The sequence below is a fragment of the Ornithorhynchus anatinus genome, chromosome 4 (genome assembly GCF_004115215.2).
Source record: "Ornithorhynchus anatinus isolate Pmale09 chromosome 4, mOrnAna1.pri.v4, whole genome shotgun sequence".
Classification (NCBI taxonomy): Eukaryota; Metazoa; Chordata; class Mammalia; order Monotremata; family Ornithorhynchidae; genus Ornithorhynchus; species Ornithorhynchus anatinus.
The window spans coordinates 48,040,824-48,063,225 of record NC_041731.1 but is presented as its reverse complement, the minus strand read 5'-3'; the positions used below and the strand labels follow the sequence as shown (position 1 = coordinate 48,063,225).

The window sequence follows — 22,402 nt, the reverse complement described above, 5'->3', positions numbered from 1 at the left end:
TAGGCCCAATTATTTATATTACCAGCCAGAGAGTACCTGAAGTTCATTATGTCATCATTTTGACTACTCAGTAGAGAAATGTTAAATGCACCTTTCTCTGAGGGTATAGACACCAACCTCAGATGAAAGAAACTTCCGCCTGTGAAATGCCCAAACATCATGTTTTGGTGAACCACCATTCTGGAAGCCAGCAGCTTTCTTTTTTCTCTCCCACATAACAAGCAAAGAAAGAAATAGTCAAAATAAAAAAATGAAATCATTAATTTGTCAAACTGTGAGGGGATAGTTACAGCCACAGCTAAACCCTGGAAGAGTCTGGAAGAGTCTGAAACTCTGCTCCTGTTTCCTGGCTCCCTATTGCTCTTTTTGGTTTTTTTTTTAATATTTATCTTTGTCTTTGTCTTCTGTGATGTTCTTCTGTCTTAATTGTTTCAACTCTCCTCATGTGTCTGTCACCAGACCCCTCTAACCTATTTAATTCTTAGATTGGGAGCCCCTTTAGGGCCAAGGAACCCGTCAAATTTTAGGTTCTAGTCCTGGCTCTACCACTTACTTATTTTTATTTTTTCAGTGATATTTGTTAAGAACCAGCACTATACTGAACATTGGGGACTATACAAATGAATCAGATTGGACACAGCCCATGTCCCACTTGGGGCTCACAGTCCTAATCCCCATTTTACAGATGAGGTAACAGGCACAGAGAAGTTTAGGTGACTTGTCCAAGGTCACACAGCAAACATGTGGCAGAGTTGGGATTAGAACTTAGGTCTTTCTGACCCATGCTCTTGCCTCTAGGCTATTCTGCTTCTCTTGTCCATTCTCTTGCTCATTTTTATCCATTCTTCTTGTTGACTGAATTATATTCTTATTTTTCTGTAATGATTGTGGTATTTGTTAAGCATCATCATCATTGTTGGCATTTATTGAGCACTTACTGTGTGCAAAACACTGTACTAAGCACTTGGAAGAGTCCAATACAACAGAGGTGGTAGATGTGTTCCCTGCCCTCAATGAGCTTACAGTCTAGAGGATGAGCTTACTATGTGCTTAAAACAGTAGTCATCGAGTTGAATACAGTCTCTGCTCTACATGAGGCTCCCAGTCTAAGTAGGAGGGAGAGCAGATATTAAATTGCTATTTTACAGATGAGGAAACTGAGACCCATAGAGATTATGTGACTGCATCAAGGTGACACAGCAGGCATGTTGTGGAGCTGGGATTAGAACCCAGAGTCCTCTGACTTTTAGCTCTATGTTCTTCCCTCTAGGATATGCTGTTCCTCTTATTTTACTTTTTCCTCCCCCTGTGGGTCATGAATCTTCTTAACTGAGTGTCAAGTAATTACTTTAACATTTAGTACAGTGCTTTGCACGTTGTAATAACTTAATAAATGGTAGCAACAATAATGATAAATACAGTGAATCAAACAGCAAGAGTAGCTTGAGCAAAATCTGTATCGCTGGTGAGAAAAGACTTGACTACACAGTACACATACATCCTCACCTTTGGGCCACCTGGATTGGCCTCACTACCAACCTATCATACAAAGAAACGCTCTTGTATCCACTTTGGATCACCAGGAAAGGAAGAGCAAGCAGGGTGAGGGAATGCAGGGAGATAAAAGAGGCTGATTCTTAAAGTCCCCCATAAAGTTCTTCAGCTCTTTGCATCTTGTGCTCCAGGATCCCACTTGTCCTTCCCCTTTTTAATCCTTTCCCCTGGGAGAGAAAGGAGGATAGGGGAGAGGAGAGACTGGAGAGAGGCCAAGTTACTGGAGGTCAGTGCCCTCCATTTTTAACTGGGAGAGTTAAAATGAGCACTGCCACTGAGGGTCCACTTTTTGTCCTGATTCGTCATAATAATAATAATAAAGTAATAATAATTGTGGTACTTATTAAGTGCTTACTAATATGCCAGGCACTGTTCTAAGCTCTGGGGTAGATACAAGATAATCAGGTTGGACATGGTCCCTGTCCCACAACAGGGCTCACACACAGTCTTAATCCCCATTTTACAGGATAGAACTGAGACCCAAAGAAGTGAAGGGACTTGCTCTAGGTCATGCAACAGACAAGTGGCAGAGCCAGGATTAAAACCCAGGTCCTTCTGATTCCCAGGCCCGGGTTCTATCCACTAGGCCACTCTGCTTCTTCACCAGAAGAACTCAGGGAATGAGCAGAGATGGTTTCAGGAAGGTACACCGTTAGGGGAGCAGCCATGGCACAGCACCTTATGTAAACTGGGATCTGAGAGGGATACACAATGGTTCCAGAGGAACCCTCCACAGAAACCCTCTAAGTCCAGGGGTTCCAACGGACTTTGGTAAGACATAATAAAAAGAGGAGACTGGCTAATTTTTCCCTTCCTCAGGGTAACCAAATAGCTGAAGCTGGCACTGGGTACCAGCCCATTCAGCTCCCACCAAATGGGCTATAATCATAAGTGCCTCCTCTCCACAGAGGTCATGGAGGCAACTGCCCCTATATTTCAACTGGATTCCCAGATTTGCTCATTTCAGGTAATAATAATAATAATGGCATTTGTTAAATGCTTACTTTGTGCCAGGCACTGTACTAAGCGATGGTCTCTGACAAGATCTGAGAATTTCCATCGTGACTGAAAATAATAAAATAATACTAATAACAATAGTAATAGTAATTACAGTAGTATTTATTAAGTGCTTACTATGTGACAAACACTATGTGATAGGGTAGATACAAGGTAATTAGGTTAGACACAGTCCCTGTCCCACATGGGGTTCCCAGTCTCAATCCCCATTTTACAGATGTGGTAACTGAGGCACAGAGAAGTAAAGTGACTCACCCAAGGTCACACAACAGACATAATAATAATAATAATAATAATAATAATGGTATTTGTTAAGCTTTTACTATGTGCAGAGCACTGTTCTAAGTGCTAGAATGGATACAAGGTAATCAGGTTGTTCCATGTTGGGCTCACAGTTTTAATCCCCATTTTACAGATGAGGTAACTGAGGCACAGAGAAGTTAAAGTAGCTTACCCAAAGTCACACAGCAGACAAGTGGCAGAGCCAGGATTAGAACCCATGTTCTCTGACTCCCAAGCCTGTGCTCTTTCCACTAAGCCACGCTGCTTCCCATGTGGCCGACATGACGTGGCAGAGCCAGAATTAGAACTTTCATCCTCTGTCTCCCAGACCCATGCTCCTTCCACTAGACCATGCTGTTTCTCAAGGCCCAGAAGGTCCCCTCACAGTCCTCTCTTCCTTGCTATCTCTGACTAATAAATACCCTGTGGTTTTGAAGGAGTGACGCAGTAGAGAGAGCACGGGTCTGGGAGTCAAAGTCCTGGGTTCTAATCCAGACCCTGCCATTTGTCTGCTGTGTGACCACGGGCAAGTCGCTTCACTTCTCTGTGCCTCAGTTACCACATATGTAAAATGGGGATTGAGACTGTGAAGCACACATGGGGCAGGGACTGTATCCAAGCTGATTTGCTTGTTTTCACCCCAGTGTTTAGTACGATGTCTGGCACAGGGAAATGCTTAACAAATACCACAATTACTATTATTACCATCTTCAAAGCCTTTTTATAAATCTTACATGCTCTATGCCCACTCCAGCTCCAGGTTAAATAGAACAGAATGCAAATACTTCACCTCACTTCTCTCCTTCTGCAACCCAGCCCACAAACTTTACTCCTCTAGTGTTAAGTTTCTCACTGTGCCTCAATCTTGCCTATCTCGCCACTGATCACTGGACCATGTTCATTCATTCATTCAATAGCATTTATTGAGCACTTACTATGTGCAGAGCACTGTACTAAGCACTTGGAATGTACAATTCAGCAACATGTTCTGCCTCTGGCCTGGAATGCCCTCCCTCCTCAAATCTGACAATTACTCTCCCCCCATTCAATGTCGTATTAAAGGTACATCTCCTCCAGGGGTCTTCCCGGACTAAGACCCACTTTTCCTCATCACCCTGCATCACCCTGACTTGCTCCCTTTGCTCTTCCCCTCTCCCAGCTCCACAGCACTCATGTACATAGCTGTAATTTTATTTTATTTATTTGTATTGATGTCTGTCTCCCTCACTGTAGACTGTAAGTTCATTGTGGGCAAGGAATGTGATGGTTTACTGTTGTACTCTCTCAAGAGCTTAGTACAGTGCTCTGCACACAGTAAGCGCTCAAAAAAATACAATTGAATGAATGAAATAGATACCGAGCTCATTGTGGGCGGGGAATGTGTCTACCAATTCTGTTATATTGTTCTAATGTATTCTCACAAGCACTCAGTAAAGTGCTCTACACACGGTAAATGCAAATGCTCTGATTGACCATTTTATAGGCACAGCAGGCTACCACAATTTTTCACCACACTAGAAGACTACCAAATTTCACCCGGCAGAGAATACAAATCTGGATGTATTTTTTCCACTACTAGTAAAACCAATGGCAATGATTAAACCTGGCCTCATCTTTCAGCTCTCGGGGAACAAACTCTGGGCTGAGGATTGCTAACACTAGCAAGAGAAAATCAGTACCAAAATGTAGCTCAACTAAACACATTACCTAATCAAAAAGGGTAAAACATCCGCCCTCTACTGAACAAAGCTCATTATAAATTGCTAATTTCGGCCTGGGCAGTGTTTTTTTCTTCTTCCATTCAGCTGTCACAAGCAAACATTGCTAGAGTCTTCTGCCAAAGCCGGGGCTGGGCTGGTGGGAGGGGAGGAAAGGGGAGGCGAGTGCGGTAAAACGCTATCTGCCAGAAACCTGGGCCGGCAGAGCAAAGGGAAAGGGGAAGGGGGAAAGAGAAGGGGGGACAAGGGAGAGGGAGAGTGTGTCTGCCAAAGCCTAGGCCAGGAGGCGGGCTCCTGCGGGCCAGATTAGTTTGGACGGCTACAAGCTCTGACATCACCGTGTTCAACTTTGCTTTCGCCAGCCCCCTTCTGTTAGGGCTCAGGGGAGGCCCTCAACTTATGTCTCCGGCTGCTGGTGGATCATTTTGCATTTGTGGGTGGAGAAAAGTCACTGGAACCAACCAGAATTTGTCTACTTCCAGCATGCTTGACGAAACTTTTTTTTTTCTCCTCCTGCATGTAAATCCTCCACAAAGGAGCTGAAGTTCAAATAAGGCTGCTTTAACCTTGCAAGAAATGATGGATTCGAAACTTTAGGGCTGCTATGCTGGGGGTCGCCGTTTCACCCAAAGTGAACTAGCAGCAGCCTGCTGTCCCCGTGGGCCTGGAGCGGGGAAGGCATGGTTGATGCCCGGCAACCAAGTGGTTTACCCTTTTGCAAACGCAAACGATTTGACTAAAGAGAATTGAGCTTTTTGTTTCAACTTAATCCGACTCTCCATGCACTCCCTGAGTACCGAATCCAATGTCTGAAACTTAGTCGCCGTCGAGCGCAGGTGAAGGTCCCTGTGGAGTCAACAGTTTGATGCGGCGTTCAAGGGAGAGGTCATGCTGAACATGGATGATTCGTTCAGATAACATTTGATCAAAGCACGTGAAAGCCAGAAGCAAGGAGCCAATCGTAAAGGAACAGGGTAAGGCTGTTACCACGCTGCAGTTGGCTTGCTTTGCAGGGTATCTCTGATCCTGTCGACTAGGAGAGACTGGTTTAGTGTCAGTAGTGTATGCGGACTACTGTTCTCCGCCCCGTTGTGGTGTAGGCTGTTTATTGTTATTTGGCAAGGAACACCCTCATCTTCCTAGTTGATGCTTTCTTTTTTAACTACTTTTTGGCTTAATTTGAGAAGTGTGATCTGCTTCCTTGTAAGACTTTTACCGATAAGTGTAAAAGGAAAATCATTTTCGCTTTACGAAATCCAAGAAAGTCTAAAGGTGTTAGTGGACCAGGTTTGCAGGGTGGCTGAGCAGAGGACTGCTATCATTTGAAAGGCTTATGAAATCGAAGCTTTAGGTGATAAACAATACATGGCATGTGAGGAATGCTATGAATTTATTGCAAGTCAGAATTACGCAGTAAAACCTCTACCCTCCTTTCCCATACCAAAAAAAAAAATCTTAAGTGAAAAATAAAGTACAAGTAAATATCTACCAGGGTTAGTAGGTAGTGGGTGTGAATCAATCAATCGATCGATTGTAGTTATTGAGCACTTACTATGTGCAGAGTTCTGTACTCAATGCTTGGGAGAGTACAGTATAACAGTCGGTCAACTCATTCCCTGCCCACAAAGAGCTTACAGTCTAGTTGTAAAAGCTGTAAAGAGTGGAAAGGGGCATTATAAAAGGTGCTACTGTTTGGAAAATCATGTGGGAAATGTTCATTGCAAAATGTTTCACTGCAGTATTACCCTGGTCTTGTCACCAGCAAAATCAACAATTGATATTTAAAGAGAAATTCACAGGAAGAAGAGTAACTAGTCTTTCAATACTGTTCAGCATTGAACGGAATGAGACAAGATGAGGTAAAGGCTCCCTTGGAACAGGGAACGAACGAACGCCTGGCTTCCTTTTACTAACTTAACAGCAAGGTTCTGACACCTAATTTCTACAAGAAAACCCACTTTAAGGATGTCTGGAAAATGCCTTGGTGCTTTAAATCTAGGAGCTCTGTGCCTGGCAAACCCAGTTATTTGGCTTTCTCCAAAGTGTGTGGAAAGGAAAGAACAGAAGGCACAGATTACAAAATACTCTGGAATTCTCAACTCTTTCCAAATCAAAATTCTCCTAAGAACTAATTTATATTCTCCCCTCCCTTCCCATTCTATCATCCGCTGCCTGCATTAACTGTCTACTTCCTCAGCAACAGGATGGATTTTGGAGATTCCGAAACACCAAACTAGTTGGATTTTTTTTTCCTCTTTCAATTTCAGTCAGTCAGAAAGGGCATCATTGCCTGTGATGTTGACTACAGCAATTCCCTTAATTTCAGTCAGGAGTCAAGTGTTTCTCATGGGAGTTTACTAACAAATGGGAGAATATGAAAAATAAAATCAAAACCAGGAAGCTCTTAGATTCTTTTCCTTGTCAGAATTAAGTCTTTATAGTGTTTACATCACATGTTCTGAGTGGCTTTGCCTAATATCAGATAGCATGGCCATTTGCTGAGCATTTTCCTGGGTTATACTCAATTTGCTGCCAAAAGGCTCTAACAGGAGAGGTTAAAACCAGAGGGTGCATTATTGCTAAAAATGCTTTGTTATGCATTTCATATACCACAAAGCCGAAGTTTCCATGTTCCCTCAAAAAAGGGCAGGGGAATTTACAATAGGATCTTTTGTTCAGCTTATACCAAATAACCCAGCGATTTCACCCAATGAGAAAACCCCAACAAAAAAACGTGTTTGTCCTCTTGCACATTCAGCATACTTGTGCGGTCTTTCCTCCCGCTGCTAGCTGTAATGAAGAAAGAGGCTAGCTGCTTTAAAATGAAGGTAATCCTATGAGAAGGACTGCGAAGAAACACTGAAAGTTTATGTCAGATGGGGCTGTTCTGGGAAGGGCTGCATCAGAAAAATCCTCTAATCACAACAACCAGCTAATGTCAAAGGGCTTGAAAAAGCCAGATCGAATTACTGACCGGGTGTCATGTACAAGGCAGCCAGCTGCAAGGAATCCTGCCGTCAACGACGCCAAATGGCTGGAAAGAACGATCGATGTAACTTTTAATGATTGAAGGATGAAAAGGCCCTTAAGGGGAGTTTTAGTACTTTCTGCACTCCAGTAAATGTGGATTATTATCACTGTTTCTCTAAAGGAAATCAGGCTTTTAGCAGTGAAGTCATTGCCACTGCTCTGCATCCTGACAGGCCACCGGGAGGGGCTTGTTTTTAGAACTCCCCTCACAGATCCCTGTCTCCTTAAACAGAGAAAGTTCACTGACTGACCTGAAAGAGCACCACGAGCAACACACCAAGTGATCGTTGCCTTCTGGAGTGAGAAACGAGTTTTCCAGAATTCAGGAGAGGCAGATTCTCTGTCCTCAGTATAAGAAAATAATCATAATTAGTAACAATTGTGGTAGTTAAGTGCTTAACTCTGTGCCAAGCAGCGCACTAAGTGCTGGAGTAGATACAAGGTAATCAGGCTGGGCACAGCTGCTGTCCCACATCATAGTCTAAGCAGAGGTAGGTACTGAACTCCCATTTTACAGGTGAGGAAACTGAGGTACAGAGCAGTTAAGAGACTTGCCCTAGATCACAAAGCAGGCAAATGGTGGAGCTGGGATTAGAATATAGGTCCTCTGACTTCCAGGCTCTTTCCATTAGGCTATAATGTATGATCCAAGCGCTTAGAACAGTGCTTTGCACATAGTAAGTGCTTAACAAATACCATCATTATTATTATCTCTATACTGTTTCATTAGCTTTGATGTAGTTCTCAAAAAAAAAAAAACCACCACAAAAACCCCTCCAACAAAACCTCTTTCAAGAATAATATGCAGTGGCCGACAGAATGCATTTCTTGTGTACATCAGGTTTTGGTAATAAATCAGAAGTGGCATTTTTCATGATGAAGCAGCTGGCACACGTTCAACACCACCGTGTTTATAGTGAAACCATATCTTGATTATGGAAAATTCTGCCCTTCAAACGCACTACCACCTCGGCAAATTCACCTTCCAGTAGTTTATCAATCCTGGGATTCGTAGGTGCAATACCCAGAATCAAATGAGAACAGCTCACTAGCTGAGTGCCTTTAAGACTGCCTTCGGCAAAGGCTAGATTTGGACCAACTCTGCTGGTGCTTCTCATCAGTGCTCTGCACATAGTAAGTGCTTAGTATATGCCACTGATGGATTGATCTAGCTTCCAGCTGCAAAGTGCCAGCAGAGTTGATCCAAACTTACCCTCCATTAAGGCTTGGTAGACACATTCTCTGCCCACAAGGGACTTATTTAAAGGATTCCTCTTTAAATATTATTTGGGGGGGAATGCATTCGGACTCCTGGGGAGAGATCCAACTGCTATAGAGAATCAACTCTAGATTGTAAACTCGTTGTGGGCAGAGAATGTGTCTGTTTATTGTTGTATTGGATTCTCCCAAGCATTTAGTACAGTGCTTTGCATACAGTAAGCATTCAATAAATATGATCGACTGATTGAACTCTGGTCCTTAGACAATAAGGAACCAGTTTGGGTAAGGGCTGAAAGTGAAATTAGTCTGTCTAACCCTCACCCCATGTCCCTTCCAGTTCAATAAATCCCTCGACCTGCTACCTTTTCCCACCACCCCAAAACAGCCTTGATAATGAGACACTGTTACCCTCCAGCCTTCCCCAGCCCTTGGTTCTGGACCAGACACATGCAACGGTTTCTTTCAACATGATAATCAGAATGCACTACGGAGGCAGCCAAAGGGGCTAGTAATAATAACAATAACTATTATTATGGTGTTTGTTAAGCGCTTGCTATGTGCCAAGCATCATACTAAGCGCTGGCTACTCCCAGGCAATGTTGCCTGAGGTTCCTGCTAGGAAGTTTGGAGTTACGTCCCTTGACCCCGGGCTGCCCTGGCGGTTCTAGCTTAGCCTGTTTGGATATAAAGCTCAGGCTGCTGCTCCAGGGTCCCACAGCTCTTTTCCTGCTGTCCAGCTTAGCGCCAGTATACCTCCTGCCCCTTTCCATGGGGCCCCTGTAGCCCCAAGAAAGTGTGGCCAGGAGGACCAATCGATAATTCAATCACTGGTAATAATAATAATAATGTTGGTAATTGTTAAGCGCTTACTATGTGCAGAGCACTGTTCTAAGCGCTGGGGTAGATACAGGGTAATCAGGTTGTCCCACAAGAGCCTCACAGTTAATCCCCATTTTACAGATGAGGTAACTGAGGCACAGAGAAGTTAACTGACTTGCTCACAGTGACACAGCTGACAAATGGCAGAGCCGGGATTCAAACCCATGACCTCTGACTCCCAAGCCCGGGCTCTTTCCATTGAGCCATGCTGCTTCTATTTATTGAGCTCTGTAGTAAGAACTTGGTAGAGTACAATACCACAGAGTTCCCTGCCTACAGCTAGCTGACAGTCTACAGGGAAGGACTGGGCAGGAGAATGAGGGGTAAAGAGGTAAGGGAGGTCTCAGAAGCAGCAGCCAAGAAGCCACTCACAAGCTGGTCGCAGCAGCCAACTGAGTTCAGGGACTGGCAGGCTAGTTGGCCAGCCCTGGTCTCTGAGCCAAGGTCCCTGCCATCAGCTCTGAAAAAATAAGGCCAAAGAGTGAACTGTTTCTCCCCTGACCAATGACCCAGCTCTGATTTGGGGAACAAGACACCCCTACATCTGACAATACAGAGCCCCAAATCCTATCTTTCTCACTTTTCCAGCCATCGAATCTCTGCAGTACTAATGGTGAATTTACATCAGCATAAAGAGATTGGCCTGCTAGTTAGTATCTGCCAATCATATTTATTGAGCACTTACTGTGTGCAGATCACTGTACTAAGTGCTTCAGAGAGCACAATATAATAGAGTTGGGAGACACGATTCCTGCCCACAATGAGCTTGCAGTGTAGAAGGGGATACAGACATAAATATAAATAAACCACGATGTGGACGTAAGCACTATGGAGCAGAGTATACCTCTGATGCGCTTCAGAATTGCCGTTTCACTGGATAGCTGCTGTCAGTGTCTGTGGTTGGGTTGTAGGCTTACTTGACATCCCTCTACCTTGTAAGCTCCCTCCAGACGGTAAGCTTGTTGTGGGCAGGGAACGTTTCTACCAACTCTGTTATACTGTACTCTCCCAAGAGATTAGGACAGTACTCTGCATACAGTAAGAGCTCAATAAATGCCATTGATTGATTTGTCTCAATCAGTATTTTCTGGGTCTAAAAAGTATCAAGTGCAATCCATAGCATCGGCAGCTGAGGGCTCACATCAGGTTTGCTATAAAAATAACTCACAGATCAGGAGTTTTAGATTTAGGCATGAAACCGAAAACCCATCTACCGTTACTGAACTGCCTCAAGATTTCCAGATCACTCTATTCACTTGGGTTACCCTGGCTCCTAACTTTTCCAGTCTCATGGTACTAATGGCCATTTCCTTAATAACATACAATTAAAATGAGTCAAAACCCTCATCCCACTAAAAAAACGTAACTAAATTCAAAACTTAACCACATTACCTCTCCCTTATGATCTCAGCTGGCTTCCCGACTCTTGAAACCAAGCACTCGAACGGCAGCAATAGCCAGGTCTCTGAGCTTCGGACTGACAGTTGTTGGGCTACCAGTTCATCCCTTGGGAAGTACTGAATATGGCCACAGGCCTGTACTGCTCTTTAATGTAAGCCAACTGGGACAGAAGTTCTGGATCTTAATGGTAGAACTGGCAGATTTGACTTCTGCTAGGGCCACACATTTAACACGTTGTGAATTTCAATGCTCAGAATAGTCCGTCAATCAGTGGCGTTTACTGAGCACTTACTGTGTGCAGAGTGCTGACCTAAGCACCTGGGAAAGTACAAGGCAACAGAGCTGACAGATGCGATCCCTGCTCGCAAGGAGTTTACAATCTCAGCTAAATTAGGAACCAACAACAAGCCAGGTCCTTCACTTTAATGCATCCACAAGCTCAAGCAAAAGCACTTTTAAGGAAGAGAAATAGAACAGATGGCTCAAAAAAACTTCAGCTGTTATTTAGAATATCTCTCCTCAGCCAATGAGAGGAATTTACTTCCAATTAGCAAGGTTACTTTCAGTATCAAGATAGGAATTAAATAAAGACGCCTGAATCCAAGCATTTAAAAGGAAACTGAATTTGTCCCTGGGTCAACTTCAGTCTAAAGGACATAACAAATGGTTATCCGCAGAGGTCAGTCAAAGGCCGTGGTTGTCAGCAATGCTCTGGATGTCAGAATAAAAAGTTGGCCGATTAGCCCTCAGGGTGGGAGGGGAGGGAGGGAGGTGTTGGAAGTGGGGCCGGGGGGGGGGGGGGGAGGGACACATCCTGCACCTGGAAGGATGGAACTGGAGTTCAGAGAGAGCCGGGGTCAATGGCAAATTGGCCAGAAACAGCACCTGGGAAATCCAATGGGGACAAATCCAGGGTGTCCTGTTAGGTAGGAAGACGAATGGCTTCAATAGAGAGGGACTGGCCGAGTGTGAATGTAGCAGAAAATATCTAGGGAGCATCCCAGAACCATCTGAATGTGAATCGGTAATGTGGTGCTCTTACCAAAGCAAACACCATCCTCAGAGGCGAGCAGTCAAGAGCTGTGAGGTAATTCTCCCCCTGACCTCAGTGCTGGCCAGACCCAAACTAGAGCATCGTCCACGCAATGAGAGTTCATTGGAGAGGGTTCAGAGGATAGTCAGAGAGATGAGTGGGCAGTGGAGAATAAAATTTATGAAGAAAGCCTAAGTGCATTAGATTTATTTTGGCTACAGAAGGGAAGGCTGAGAGCAACTCCCGGTATGAGAAGGGTGATTACCAGAGGGAGGGTGACCAACCATTCTCTAGATAGGGCAAATCAAGAGGAAATGGGTATTATGCTGCAGCACAAGGGATCTGGACCAGGTCTAAGGAATAATTTCCTGCCGTAAAAGTTTTTGGACACTTGAAGGGGTACCCGAGGGATGGTGTGGCTTCTCCTTTTCTGAGTTTCCAACCCAACCAGAAACCCTCTGCCCCCAAGGCTTCAAAGGGGGCGGGGGGAAGAGAACTAGGTGACCTCTGAGGTTCCTCCAGCCTGAAATGACCCCCCAATGAATGCCGTTTGAAACCCTGGCCCACAGTGTTGGCAGGAACGTGATCATTAAAGAACACCCAGAGGCATACAAAATGTGGCAAAATCTCACTCTATGAGGTCACGACACTGGCCAAATCCATGAACTCAAAGAGAATGAGTTTGATGGTAAAACACCCAAGACCTATGGAAATTTCATTTGGGGATTTAAACACAGCCATAGAACCATCAAAATGTATTTGATTTGGGTTAATCAAACAAAGAAAACTCAGGCAGAATGGAAACTTTTGACAATGCAATGTGGAAAAACAATTCCAAGAGTCCTTTCTGCTTTTGCTGTAATATCCAGAGCCAGGGGAAATATTTTGATTTGCTTTTATTTTTCAGTAATAGGAAAAAAATTGAAGAACATCTTTTTTTAAGACGTTCAGTTTCTCTCCACTCATAACAGGATAGGAATGTTGTTGAATTGTTTCCCTTGAGACACAATTAGCTGAATAAACATGAGCAGAGTAAGAGAAAACAGGCTCATTTGTGACCATTCACTAAAACTAATCTAGTAAATAACTAAGCTATATCAGTCTGTAACCTCCAATGAAAATAAACTGCTCCAAACTCTTTTGAATCAAGAAATGACAGGGACCCTTCTTCAAAGGCACTTAGAAACTTGGCAAAACATCATTAATCTTAATGACTCTCTAAATGTCATCTTCTGTCAGATATTATATAGAAAATATGTGCCAAATATTCCACAGTCTAATATTAAATATGGAAAGGGTTCTAGAGTCACTTCAGAAGCCGATAGGGCACTTAGTTTGTTCTCAATAATTAGACTGAAAACTTTATGACCTCTTTACAGGGTGAGTATTTACAACATATTGTCAGTATATATGGTGTGGGAACTATTTAGAGTCATGTGTATTTAGGAAAAGAGCAAATGCATCAGGGTTTAGCCAACCAGGTGTTTCCTATTTAATGCGCACTACTGTGTATGGTGTCTTAGGATAAAACTTTCTGGAGAAGGCATGGAGAAGGTCAACCAAGATGAGTTGCTTCCACAAAAAAAAAGACTAATAAGATTAAGAATCTTCATTCTGTAAAGATGAAGATGGAGAGGGACAGAATCGAAGTGTACGCAATGTGATGGGCAGAGCACAAGGTGAACATGGAATTGTTCACTAAATCCCCTGTTAGGAGGATGAAGAGGAATCCACTGAATGTTCAAAAACAAACAAAAGGAAACAGCTTCTTCACATATCAGGTGGTAAACATATGGAAGTTGTTCGAACAGAAAGCTGGGAAGGCTGAAAATATCAAAGGTTCAAAAAGGGTTTAGATATACTCAGGAAAAGGCTCATTTGGGTTACTGTTAGGGAAATCATTAGATTCATCTGTTAACAGGATCTAAAAGAAGGCAACCACCACACTGTTCTTCTGAGCCGCTTTTTGTCACTGGAGGAGACAGAATACTGAGCTGAGTGGGTCACTGGTCTGATCAAGGAATGGCATTTCTGCCCTTTCATTCTTTAAAAGATTGGGGATAAGCCAAAGCTTAATGCAGTTTCAACAAAACCCTACACGGCATTAAATTCCATTCTCGGAAAAGGTCACATCTTCAAAACTGCTTCTTATGAATCAGAGGACTATATGGAGTAAGGTTCTCAAAGCAACAGATTTTTTATAATTAAAAAACATCATTTTTGACCAGTACTTTGTGCCATGTGTTTAAAATGGAGAAACAGAGAGCATCCTAACAATTTGACTCGTTCTCCTCCTCCTGTTTTCCTTATCCCAGGACCTCCACTCTAGTGTCTTCCCACTTTATCCTCCCTTATTAATAATAATAATAAAAATAATAATGATTTTTTTAAGCGCTTACTAAGTGCCAGGCACAGTTCTAAGTGCTGGGGTAGATGCAAGATAATTGGGTTGGACACAGTCCCTGTCCCACACAGGGGTCACAGTCTTAATCCCCATTTTACAGATGAGGGACCTGAGGCCCAGAGAAGTGAAGTGACTTGCCAAGGTCACACAGCAGATAAGTGGTAGAGTGGAGATTAGAATCCATGACCTTCCGACGCCCAGGCCCATGCTCTATCTACTAGGTCGTGCTGCTTCTCCAACACTCCTTTACTCCTATCCTATAATGTCAGTACCTCTCAGAGAGGCTTAGTCTTCAGGGGTTGCCAAGGGAACTCACAGGCCAACTGACTTCCCAACTCCACATTCAACTCCCTAGAGCTAGAGGAATAGCCACATAGACAGCTGTCAGCGGGGATCTTGGATGAGACTCAGTCTTTGAACATCAATCACCACACAGCTTCACTGGGCAGGAATCTACTGAAGTGAGGATGGATGCTGGAGGAGACCCAACCAGATACTTTACAGTAGCCTGGACTAAGTATACTCCCTGACCTCATGCCTTCAACCTTTTGCCAGTGGACAGAAATGAAGACAGATGTCACGTGGTTTGATTGGCATACCAATTCCTCCAATACTTCCCTTTTGCTCTCCTGCACTGTGTCCTGTACACTTCACTAACCACTGCATTTAGGTATGAAATAGTATTACTAATGACATTATTTAGCTCATACTGAATACAACATACTGTACCTCAAGAGAAAAAAAAATTCCCTACCTACAGGGAGTGTATGATTTCAAGGAGACAGACACATAAAAGATTTACAAGTGAAGTAGGGAGGAAAAAAAGATTAGATGCAGAGTAGGATGAATATGCTTGGAGAAAGTATCCAAATAACTGAAAATATATGTATTCTTCGGTATTATGGATGGATGCTAGGGGTGGCTGTTTATGTGATTTGGATGATACGATTTGATATAATGGGAATTGTATTTCCATGAATATATAAATAGAATTATATTCTCCTGCTAGATTGTTGGCCTGTTGTGGGCAGGGAACATATCTATCAATTCTGTTATATTGTAACAAAGTGCAAAGTAACTATGCGCACAGAAAGCACTCAATAAATACAACCGACTGACTGATTGATTGAAGGCTTGCTAAGATAGGTGGAACTTTAGTAGGACTCTGAAGACAAAGAGGGCTGAGATCTGTTGAGTAATAGTGTCACTTTTTAAATTAGCAAATCTGACAAACAGAAAAAAGCAAATGCCATTAAGTAGTAATGGCTGATCACCAAAGTATATATTTTAATTACCATTACCCTAAAAATACTCATGTGGCAGCTGAATTGCAAGGGTAGCCTTTCCTCCTCTAGCTCCACCAGTGATTTGCTAGGTGTCTAGCAGCTCAAAAGAAATAAAAAGAAACCTGCTCTTACTCACCCCCCATTAGACTATAAGCTCCTAAGGACACTGAACACATTACTTTTTTATTCTGTACTTTCCAAATATCTAGTACACTGCACAACACCCAATGGGCATTTAATACTATTACTTTACATTAACAGCATAACATTATGGCTTGTCTTCATGCTAATAAAGGGCCTTGGAAACCAGCACTTTTAAACTACAATTCTGCAGAGCTTTACCAAAAACTATTAGTTTGTGGATAAAAGGCAACAGGGATATGGCTTCACTTGAGTGTTGGAAACCCTAGGCTCACTTGCTCGCTTGCCTTGTTTACTTCCCTGACGCCCTCCTCTCCCTCCCAGTGCCTGGATTCAGGATGAGAGGAAAGGCTGGGGTTCAAATGAGGGGGTAAAAACTGAGGACAGGATGGAGAGCAGCAAAATGGGATGGAAAGTCCCACGATGTTTTCGGCCATCTCCCGGGCTTGGAAATGGGAATTTGGCTGGGGACCTCCCTAGCAATGGTTTATCTCTAAAGCTCTGGCACTGTTAGTGTTAACATGGTACCAAGTTTAGAACCATCCAGTTGGAGGCTGAAAACTCACTTACCTTCTCCATGCTCGTTTGTGAAACTGGAATACAGTTACTCAGGCTCTACTGACACATTTGCTCTGAGGGAAAAGGGATTGCTATCTCTAGAAAGCATGTAGGTGAAACAAACCACAGAATAGACATCTAGAACTGGAAGGGGTTACAAGGACAGAGTAGAATTTCATTCTTTGGAGATTGTCTTGAATGAGGTAGATACCTGTATGTGCAACCAAGAAGGGTTAGAGCCTCCGCCCTGGAGAGAAATGGACAAGATGCCGTTGGGATTCGCTTCCCAGAACCCGGTCCCTAAGTTGTTTTGGCACGACAGGGAGAGCATTCATGTGTGTATTGTGTCATATGTCTCTTTCATTTGCATTTGACCTTCTCAATCAATGGTATTTTGTGAGCACTTACTATGTGCAAAGCTATTGTACCAAGGCTTGGGAGAGTACAGTACATCAAAGTTGGGAGACATGGTCTCTACCCACAAATAGCTTACTCGTGTTGAAACTAGGCATATGAGTACTTATTCTGAAGGGTGAATCAGCAATTTTTTGCTTTATCATCATTCGCTAAAGAATGGCCTTGGTTTTTTTATAAAAAGGTTATCTTTTACAATGTAATTTTACCAGTTCTTCAAATAAGATAAGCAATATTCCCTAGACAAAATATTACAATTTTTCCTCTGGGCGTCCAAGCTAGACAGCCAAGCACTGCCATTGGCACACAGGAACTTGTGAAAAATGCAGCCAGAATCCCTGGGTGTTTTTTGGGAATTAAACGATTGGCTGGAGGTGTGGTAAGATGTGGAAATCGGCCTTTTCTTCATAATATAAATCTGTCTAGAAGCTGGACATGACTGCCTCTGCCTCAGACAGTAACATCTCTGCACAGCAATAATGTAAAGGAACCCAATTTTTTGCCACTGGTGTCAGTTTCCAACCTCAGCAGTTGCTGAGATGACTCCTGAACCCCGAGAACCCTCAGTGCTATGAACTTGGGAGATTGTTTTCCTTCTGATTCACATTATAAACTGAGCGGCAGTATACTCAATAGCTTCCACAGTTGTGGACAAACAATAAACGAGTCCCATTTCCGTTTCACTGTTTTTCCGCTGTTCCTAGTTGTCCCAATTTTTCTCAATAGTCTTCCCATTCAGGAAATATCTAAGCAACATATAGCTCTTCTTCCTATTCGAAGAAGAGACACTGACAAAGAACTTTACCCACTCATGCAAGAGAGCTTAAAAGGCCAAAAGGCTGCCTTGAAAAACCATGCAAACCCTCTTCTCTGTTGTGTTTGCTGTTTTCAGCAATTGGCATTGGTTTAAATTTCGATCTCTTGAAGCTTCTGTTTGAAAAGAACAATTCTTTTTGCACTGCAGCTCTGTAACCCAGCTGGTCTTCATGCCACGCGTCTCCCCATATTCAAAAGCCTTGTCTGAGGCTGCTCATCACTACATCTCTGCCTTCTTCTTCCAGTAGCCTACAATAATAATAATAATTGTGGGGTTTGTTAAGTGCTTATTAAGTGTCAGGCCCTGTTCTAAACCCTGGGGTAGATAGGAGATAGCTGGGTTGGACACAGCCCTTGTTCCACATAGGGCTCACAGTGTAAATCCCCATTTTACAGATAAGGGAACTGAGGCACAGAGAAATGAAGTGACTTGTCCAAGATCACTCAGCAGACAAGTTGGCAGAGCCAGAATTAGAACCCAGCTCTCTTCACTGATGCAGACCTCCTTAATCCTCCTGCTGCTTTCAGCATGTTTGACCATCCTCTCTTCCTAGATAACTCTCTCTAGCCTGGTTTTGTGGAGCCAGCATTCCTGGCTTTCATTCTAACTCTTCAAATGCTCCTTTTCAGACTCCTTTGCTGGCCCTTCTTCCTCTTCTTACCCCTTACCTGGTTGTACCTCAGGCCTCAGCTCTGGAACTCTACCATGGGTCATTCTAACCTCCCTCTCTTGGGGATCTCCCAGCTCACATGATCGCTACTGCCACCGCAGTGTGAACAACTCCCAGATCTAAAGAGGTCCAGCCCTGACTTTTCACCTACTTTATAATTTTGAATTTCTTCTTGCCAAATTCCCAGGTAACGAAATGGAAAAGTGCTTTTGCAGTTAGGTTCAGGTCTAGTGAGTCATTTTGAGCAGCATCTTTTGTATTCCCTTTCCCATTCAGGACAAGTAGTGCTTTCTGTCTATGATTCTTACAAAGAAATCCCACCCTTAGTTTCTCCAATAGTGGTGATGGTTGCACTGAGTCATTCACACTCTCTGGACCAGCCATAGAACAAAATATCTCTGTGTACCCTCCTTAGCAGCTTAAGTCTTGCTGGCCCTCACCTGCTGTTAAGTGCTGCAGACACATTCACTGGTCAAATTGTTGGGGGTCTTCTGTAACTGGGAATAAGTGGGTGAAAGGGTTGGTTGGGAGCAGGGGAAGGGATGCAGAAAAACAAAGGAAAAAGTTCTGGGAGCAGCACAAGCACTTCCTCTACCTCATTATTTGGGAATCTGGGCTCCGCAACTCTCTCACATTTTATGTCCCTTCCTAGGGCACTATCAGTAGAAAAGCAAAAGAGGTCAGAGCAAACTTGGTCAGAGAGTCTGCTTTCTTCTCCTGCATTCTCCTCCACTATTTGGGACCCTGAAACTAAGCCAAGCCTCATGGGTTACCTTGGGTGCCCTAAGCAGGGAATATGAAATGTTTGATTCATTTTTTAATTAAAAATGAAGATGGAATCATGATCACTCTTATTTTTAACTTGCATAATTATTTAAGCTTACATTTATCTTAGATAGGGGTGCTTTCCATATAAGATGTTCTTGCAGCGGTGAGAACTGATTAAAATGTCTGGATACGTACACTCTATTTTCAACATATAATAATAAAAATCACGCAATGTGATGAAACTCATTTCTTCCAACCCTACTACATTCGTTTTTACTAAAACCTATTAGTCTGTAGAGTCATGACAATGTTCACCTCAGATTATTTTCAAAGTGGGGAGGGGTTGTCTGGCAACACAAAAAACAGTTCATTTGCCTGAATTGGACCTAGAAAGTAAGCAAATTTGCTTAATGTGGACATTTGGCTTTTCTTTCATTTATTACATCACCATAGTTATGTACAATGTAATAAGTGTCAGAAACATTAGAAATAACAGCATCTTTGCATTTGCTCGTGTGGGCAGGGAACGTGTCTTCCAACTCTGTTGTATTTTACCTTCCCATGTGCTTAGAACAGTGTTCTTCACCCAGTAAGCACTCAATAAATAAGTTGATTGACATTCACTACTTTGGGCACATGGCTAAAAGACAGCATTACATGGCTGTACATCTTTCCAAAGGCTAAGACTATTACACACTGTAAAAGTTCTGCACTGTTACCTTTTCAGCAAATCAGACTTTCATCACACAGGTTATGTACAGAATATACAATGTAACAATATTCTTTCAGTGTGTTGACTTGGAATTTCCTCACTACAATTTTATGAAACAGTAAGATCAATTTGTAAGGAGGGAATTGACCACATTCCCTCAGGAGAGGCAAAGCTGTGATGTAAACATCAAACGAATCTTCACTGGCACAGTATCTCAGCCAACAGCTATATTAGAAGATGTGTACGTAGCAGGGAATGAACTTTGAATTTTTTTTAAAGTGACATTAATATAATTATCTTGATATATCAACAGGAGCAAGCACACACTCTGCCTGGAAAGGAATTTACTAAATGTTATTCAATTCAGTTCTAAGGTTTTCTCATTAGAAAGGGATGAATAAGAAAAACATGGCCCAACACAGAAATTCTAGGAAAATATTTGGCATCAAAATTAAAAAGAAAAAGATTACTAAGGCAGAACTTACCGCTTCAAAATCATAACACACTACAAAGGATAAGGAATGCATTACTGTGGAAAAGCATTATCTTTGCAATATATATCATCATCATCACAAGCATTTATTGAGTGTTGCCATGGTGTGCAAAAACACTTTCTGGATGGAGTGAAGGAAAGGGACATTAGGACAATCTGGTTGTGACTAACTAGTGACTAGGAAAGTTTCTTCCCTCTAAATGTGGCCTGATTGGATTCTAGAGATGGCCCCTACTTTCGGTGAGCCAGTGATCCCACCGGGAATGGTTGATCCCACTAGGAATGCCAGAAGAAAAAAACAGGAAGCCCCTTTGTTTAATCCATGGTATTTACTGGGCACTTACTGTGTGCAGAGCCCATACTCAGTACTTGGGAGAGTACAAGAGAATTGGTATACATGATCCTTGCCTTCAAGGAGCTTATAATCTAATGTTCCTCGAGGGCAGGGAATGTGTCCCTTTCTTATTTTGTACTCACCAAGAACTTAATACAGTGCATTTTTCCCAGTGCATGCTCCATACATTTGTTCCCATCTTCTCCTCAGTGTTTCTTGGGAATTCAAGAGTACAACAAGTTAACGTTTTCCCCTTCCTCTTTAATTACAGGTTTTTATATTCTTCCTGCAGAATCAGCCACTCATAGGACCATGCAGACGGTGAGATTGACCTGCCTGGTCCTTATTGCTGCAGTAGGGGTTGCTGCCCAGAGCAGCGACGAAGAGAAAGAACAGGAATTCGTTTATCTGAACCGGTACAAGAGATCGAGTGACCCTCCTGATAAATGCACCTACACCTTCGTGGTTCCCCAGCAGAAAGTGACTGGGGCCATCTGTGTCAATTCCAAGGAACCCGATGTCCTGCTGGAAAACAGGGTTCACAAGCAAGAATTAGAATTACTGAACAATGAGCTCTTAAAGCAGAAGAGGCAAATCGAGACCTTGCAGCAACTAGTGGAGGTCGACGGTGGAATAGTCAACGAGGTGAAACTCCTGCGGAAGGAGAGCAGGAATATGAACTCCAGGGTGACGCAGCTCTACATGCAGCTCTTACATGAAATTATTCGGAAACGGGACAACGCTCTAGAGCTCTCCCAACTGGAGAATAAGATACTGAACCAGACCGCCGACGTGTTGCAGCTTGCAAACAGATACAAGGATCTAGAACATAAGTATCAACATTTGGCTTCCTTAGCTAACAACCAGTCTGCCATTATAGCCCAGTTGGAAGAACACTGTCAGAGAATGCCAACAGTCAGACCAATACCTCCACCTCCACAACCACCAAACCGAGTCTACCAGCCTCCCACCTATAACCGCATTATTAACCAAATATCTACCAATGAAATTCAGAGTGATCAAAACCTAAAGGTGCTCCCACCTCCTCTGCCCACGATGCCAACTGTTACCAGCATTCCAACCTCAACTGATAAACCATCTGGTAAGTAATTCTGTGGTGCTTTCTTCAAAGCCAAATCCATCAATCAATCAATTGTATTTATTAAGAACTTACTATATGAAGCACCTACTGTATTAAGCATCTTATTAAGCACTTGGGAAAGTACAAGAGAAGCAGCGTGACTTAGTGAAAAGAGCACGTGCTTGGGAGTCAGAGGTCATGGGTTGTAATCCACCACTTGTCAGCTATGTGACTTTGGGCAAATCACTTAACTTCTCTGTGCCTCAGTTACCTCATCTGTAAAATGGAGATGAAGACTGTGAGCCTGACGTAGGACAATTCGATAACCTTGTGTCTATCCCAGTGCTTAGAATAGTGCTTGGCACATAGTAAGTGCTTAAAAAATATCATCATTATTATTATTACGATATAACTATATAACCGACATCCCCTGCCCACAGTGAATTTACAGCCTAGAGGGCTTATAGTCTAGAGGAGTTCTCCAGGTGATTCCCTAGGGTGGGAAGAATCCTCAGAGTGGTAAAACAGTTCACTTTTTTTAAAAAAATTTTTTATGGTATTTGTTAAGTGCTTACTAAGTGCCAGGCAC

At 42.9% G+C, this 22,402-nt stretch overlaps 2 protein-coding genes across 8 annotated transcripts in view; one reads left to right on the top strand and one right to left on the bottom strand.

Annotated features, from left to right (window-relative positions):
- The window catches only part of RALGPS1 (Ral GEF with PH domain and SH3 binding motif 1), a 480,822-nt gene that overhangs the window by 219,365 nt on the left and 239,055 nt on the right, over positions 1-22,402 (bottom strand). The window lies entirely within an intron of this gene.
- The window catches only part of ANGPTL2 (angiopoietin like 2), a 37,235-nt gene continuing 19,885 nt past the window's right edge, over positions 5,053-22,402 (top strand). The window contains exons 1-2 of one of the 2 annotated variants that reach the window (XM_001515563.5): positions 5,053-5,545; positions 21,025-21,834. In XM_001515563.5, coding sequence (XP_001515613.1) covers positions 21,045-21,834 — 790 coding nt within the window. In that variant the 5' untranslated portion in view covers positions 5,053-5,545; positions 21,025-21,044. Of the gene's footprint in view, positions 5,546-21,003; positions 21,835-22,402 lie in introns of both variants that reach the window. The other variant, XM_003428389.4, reaches the window with a different exon arrangement.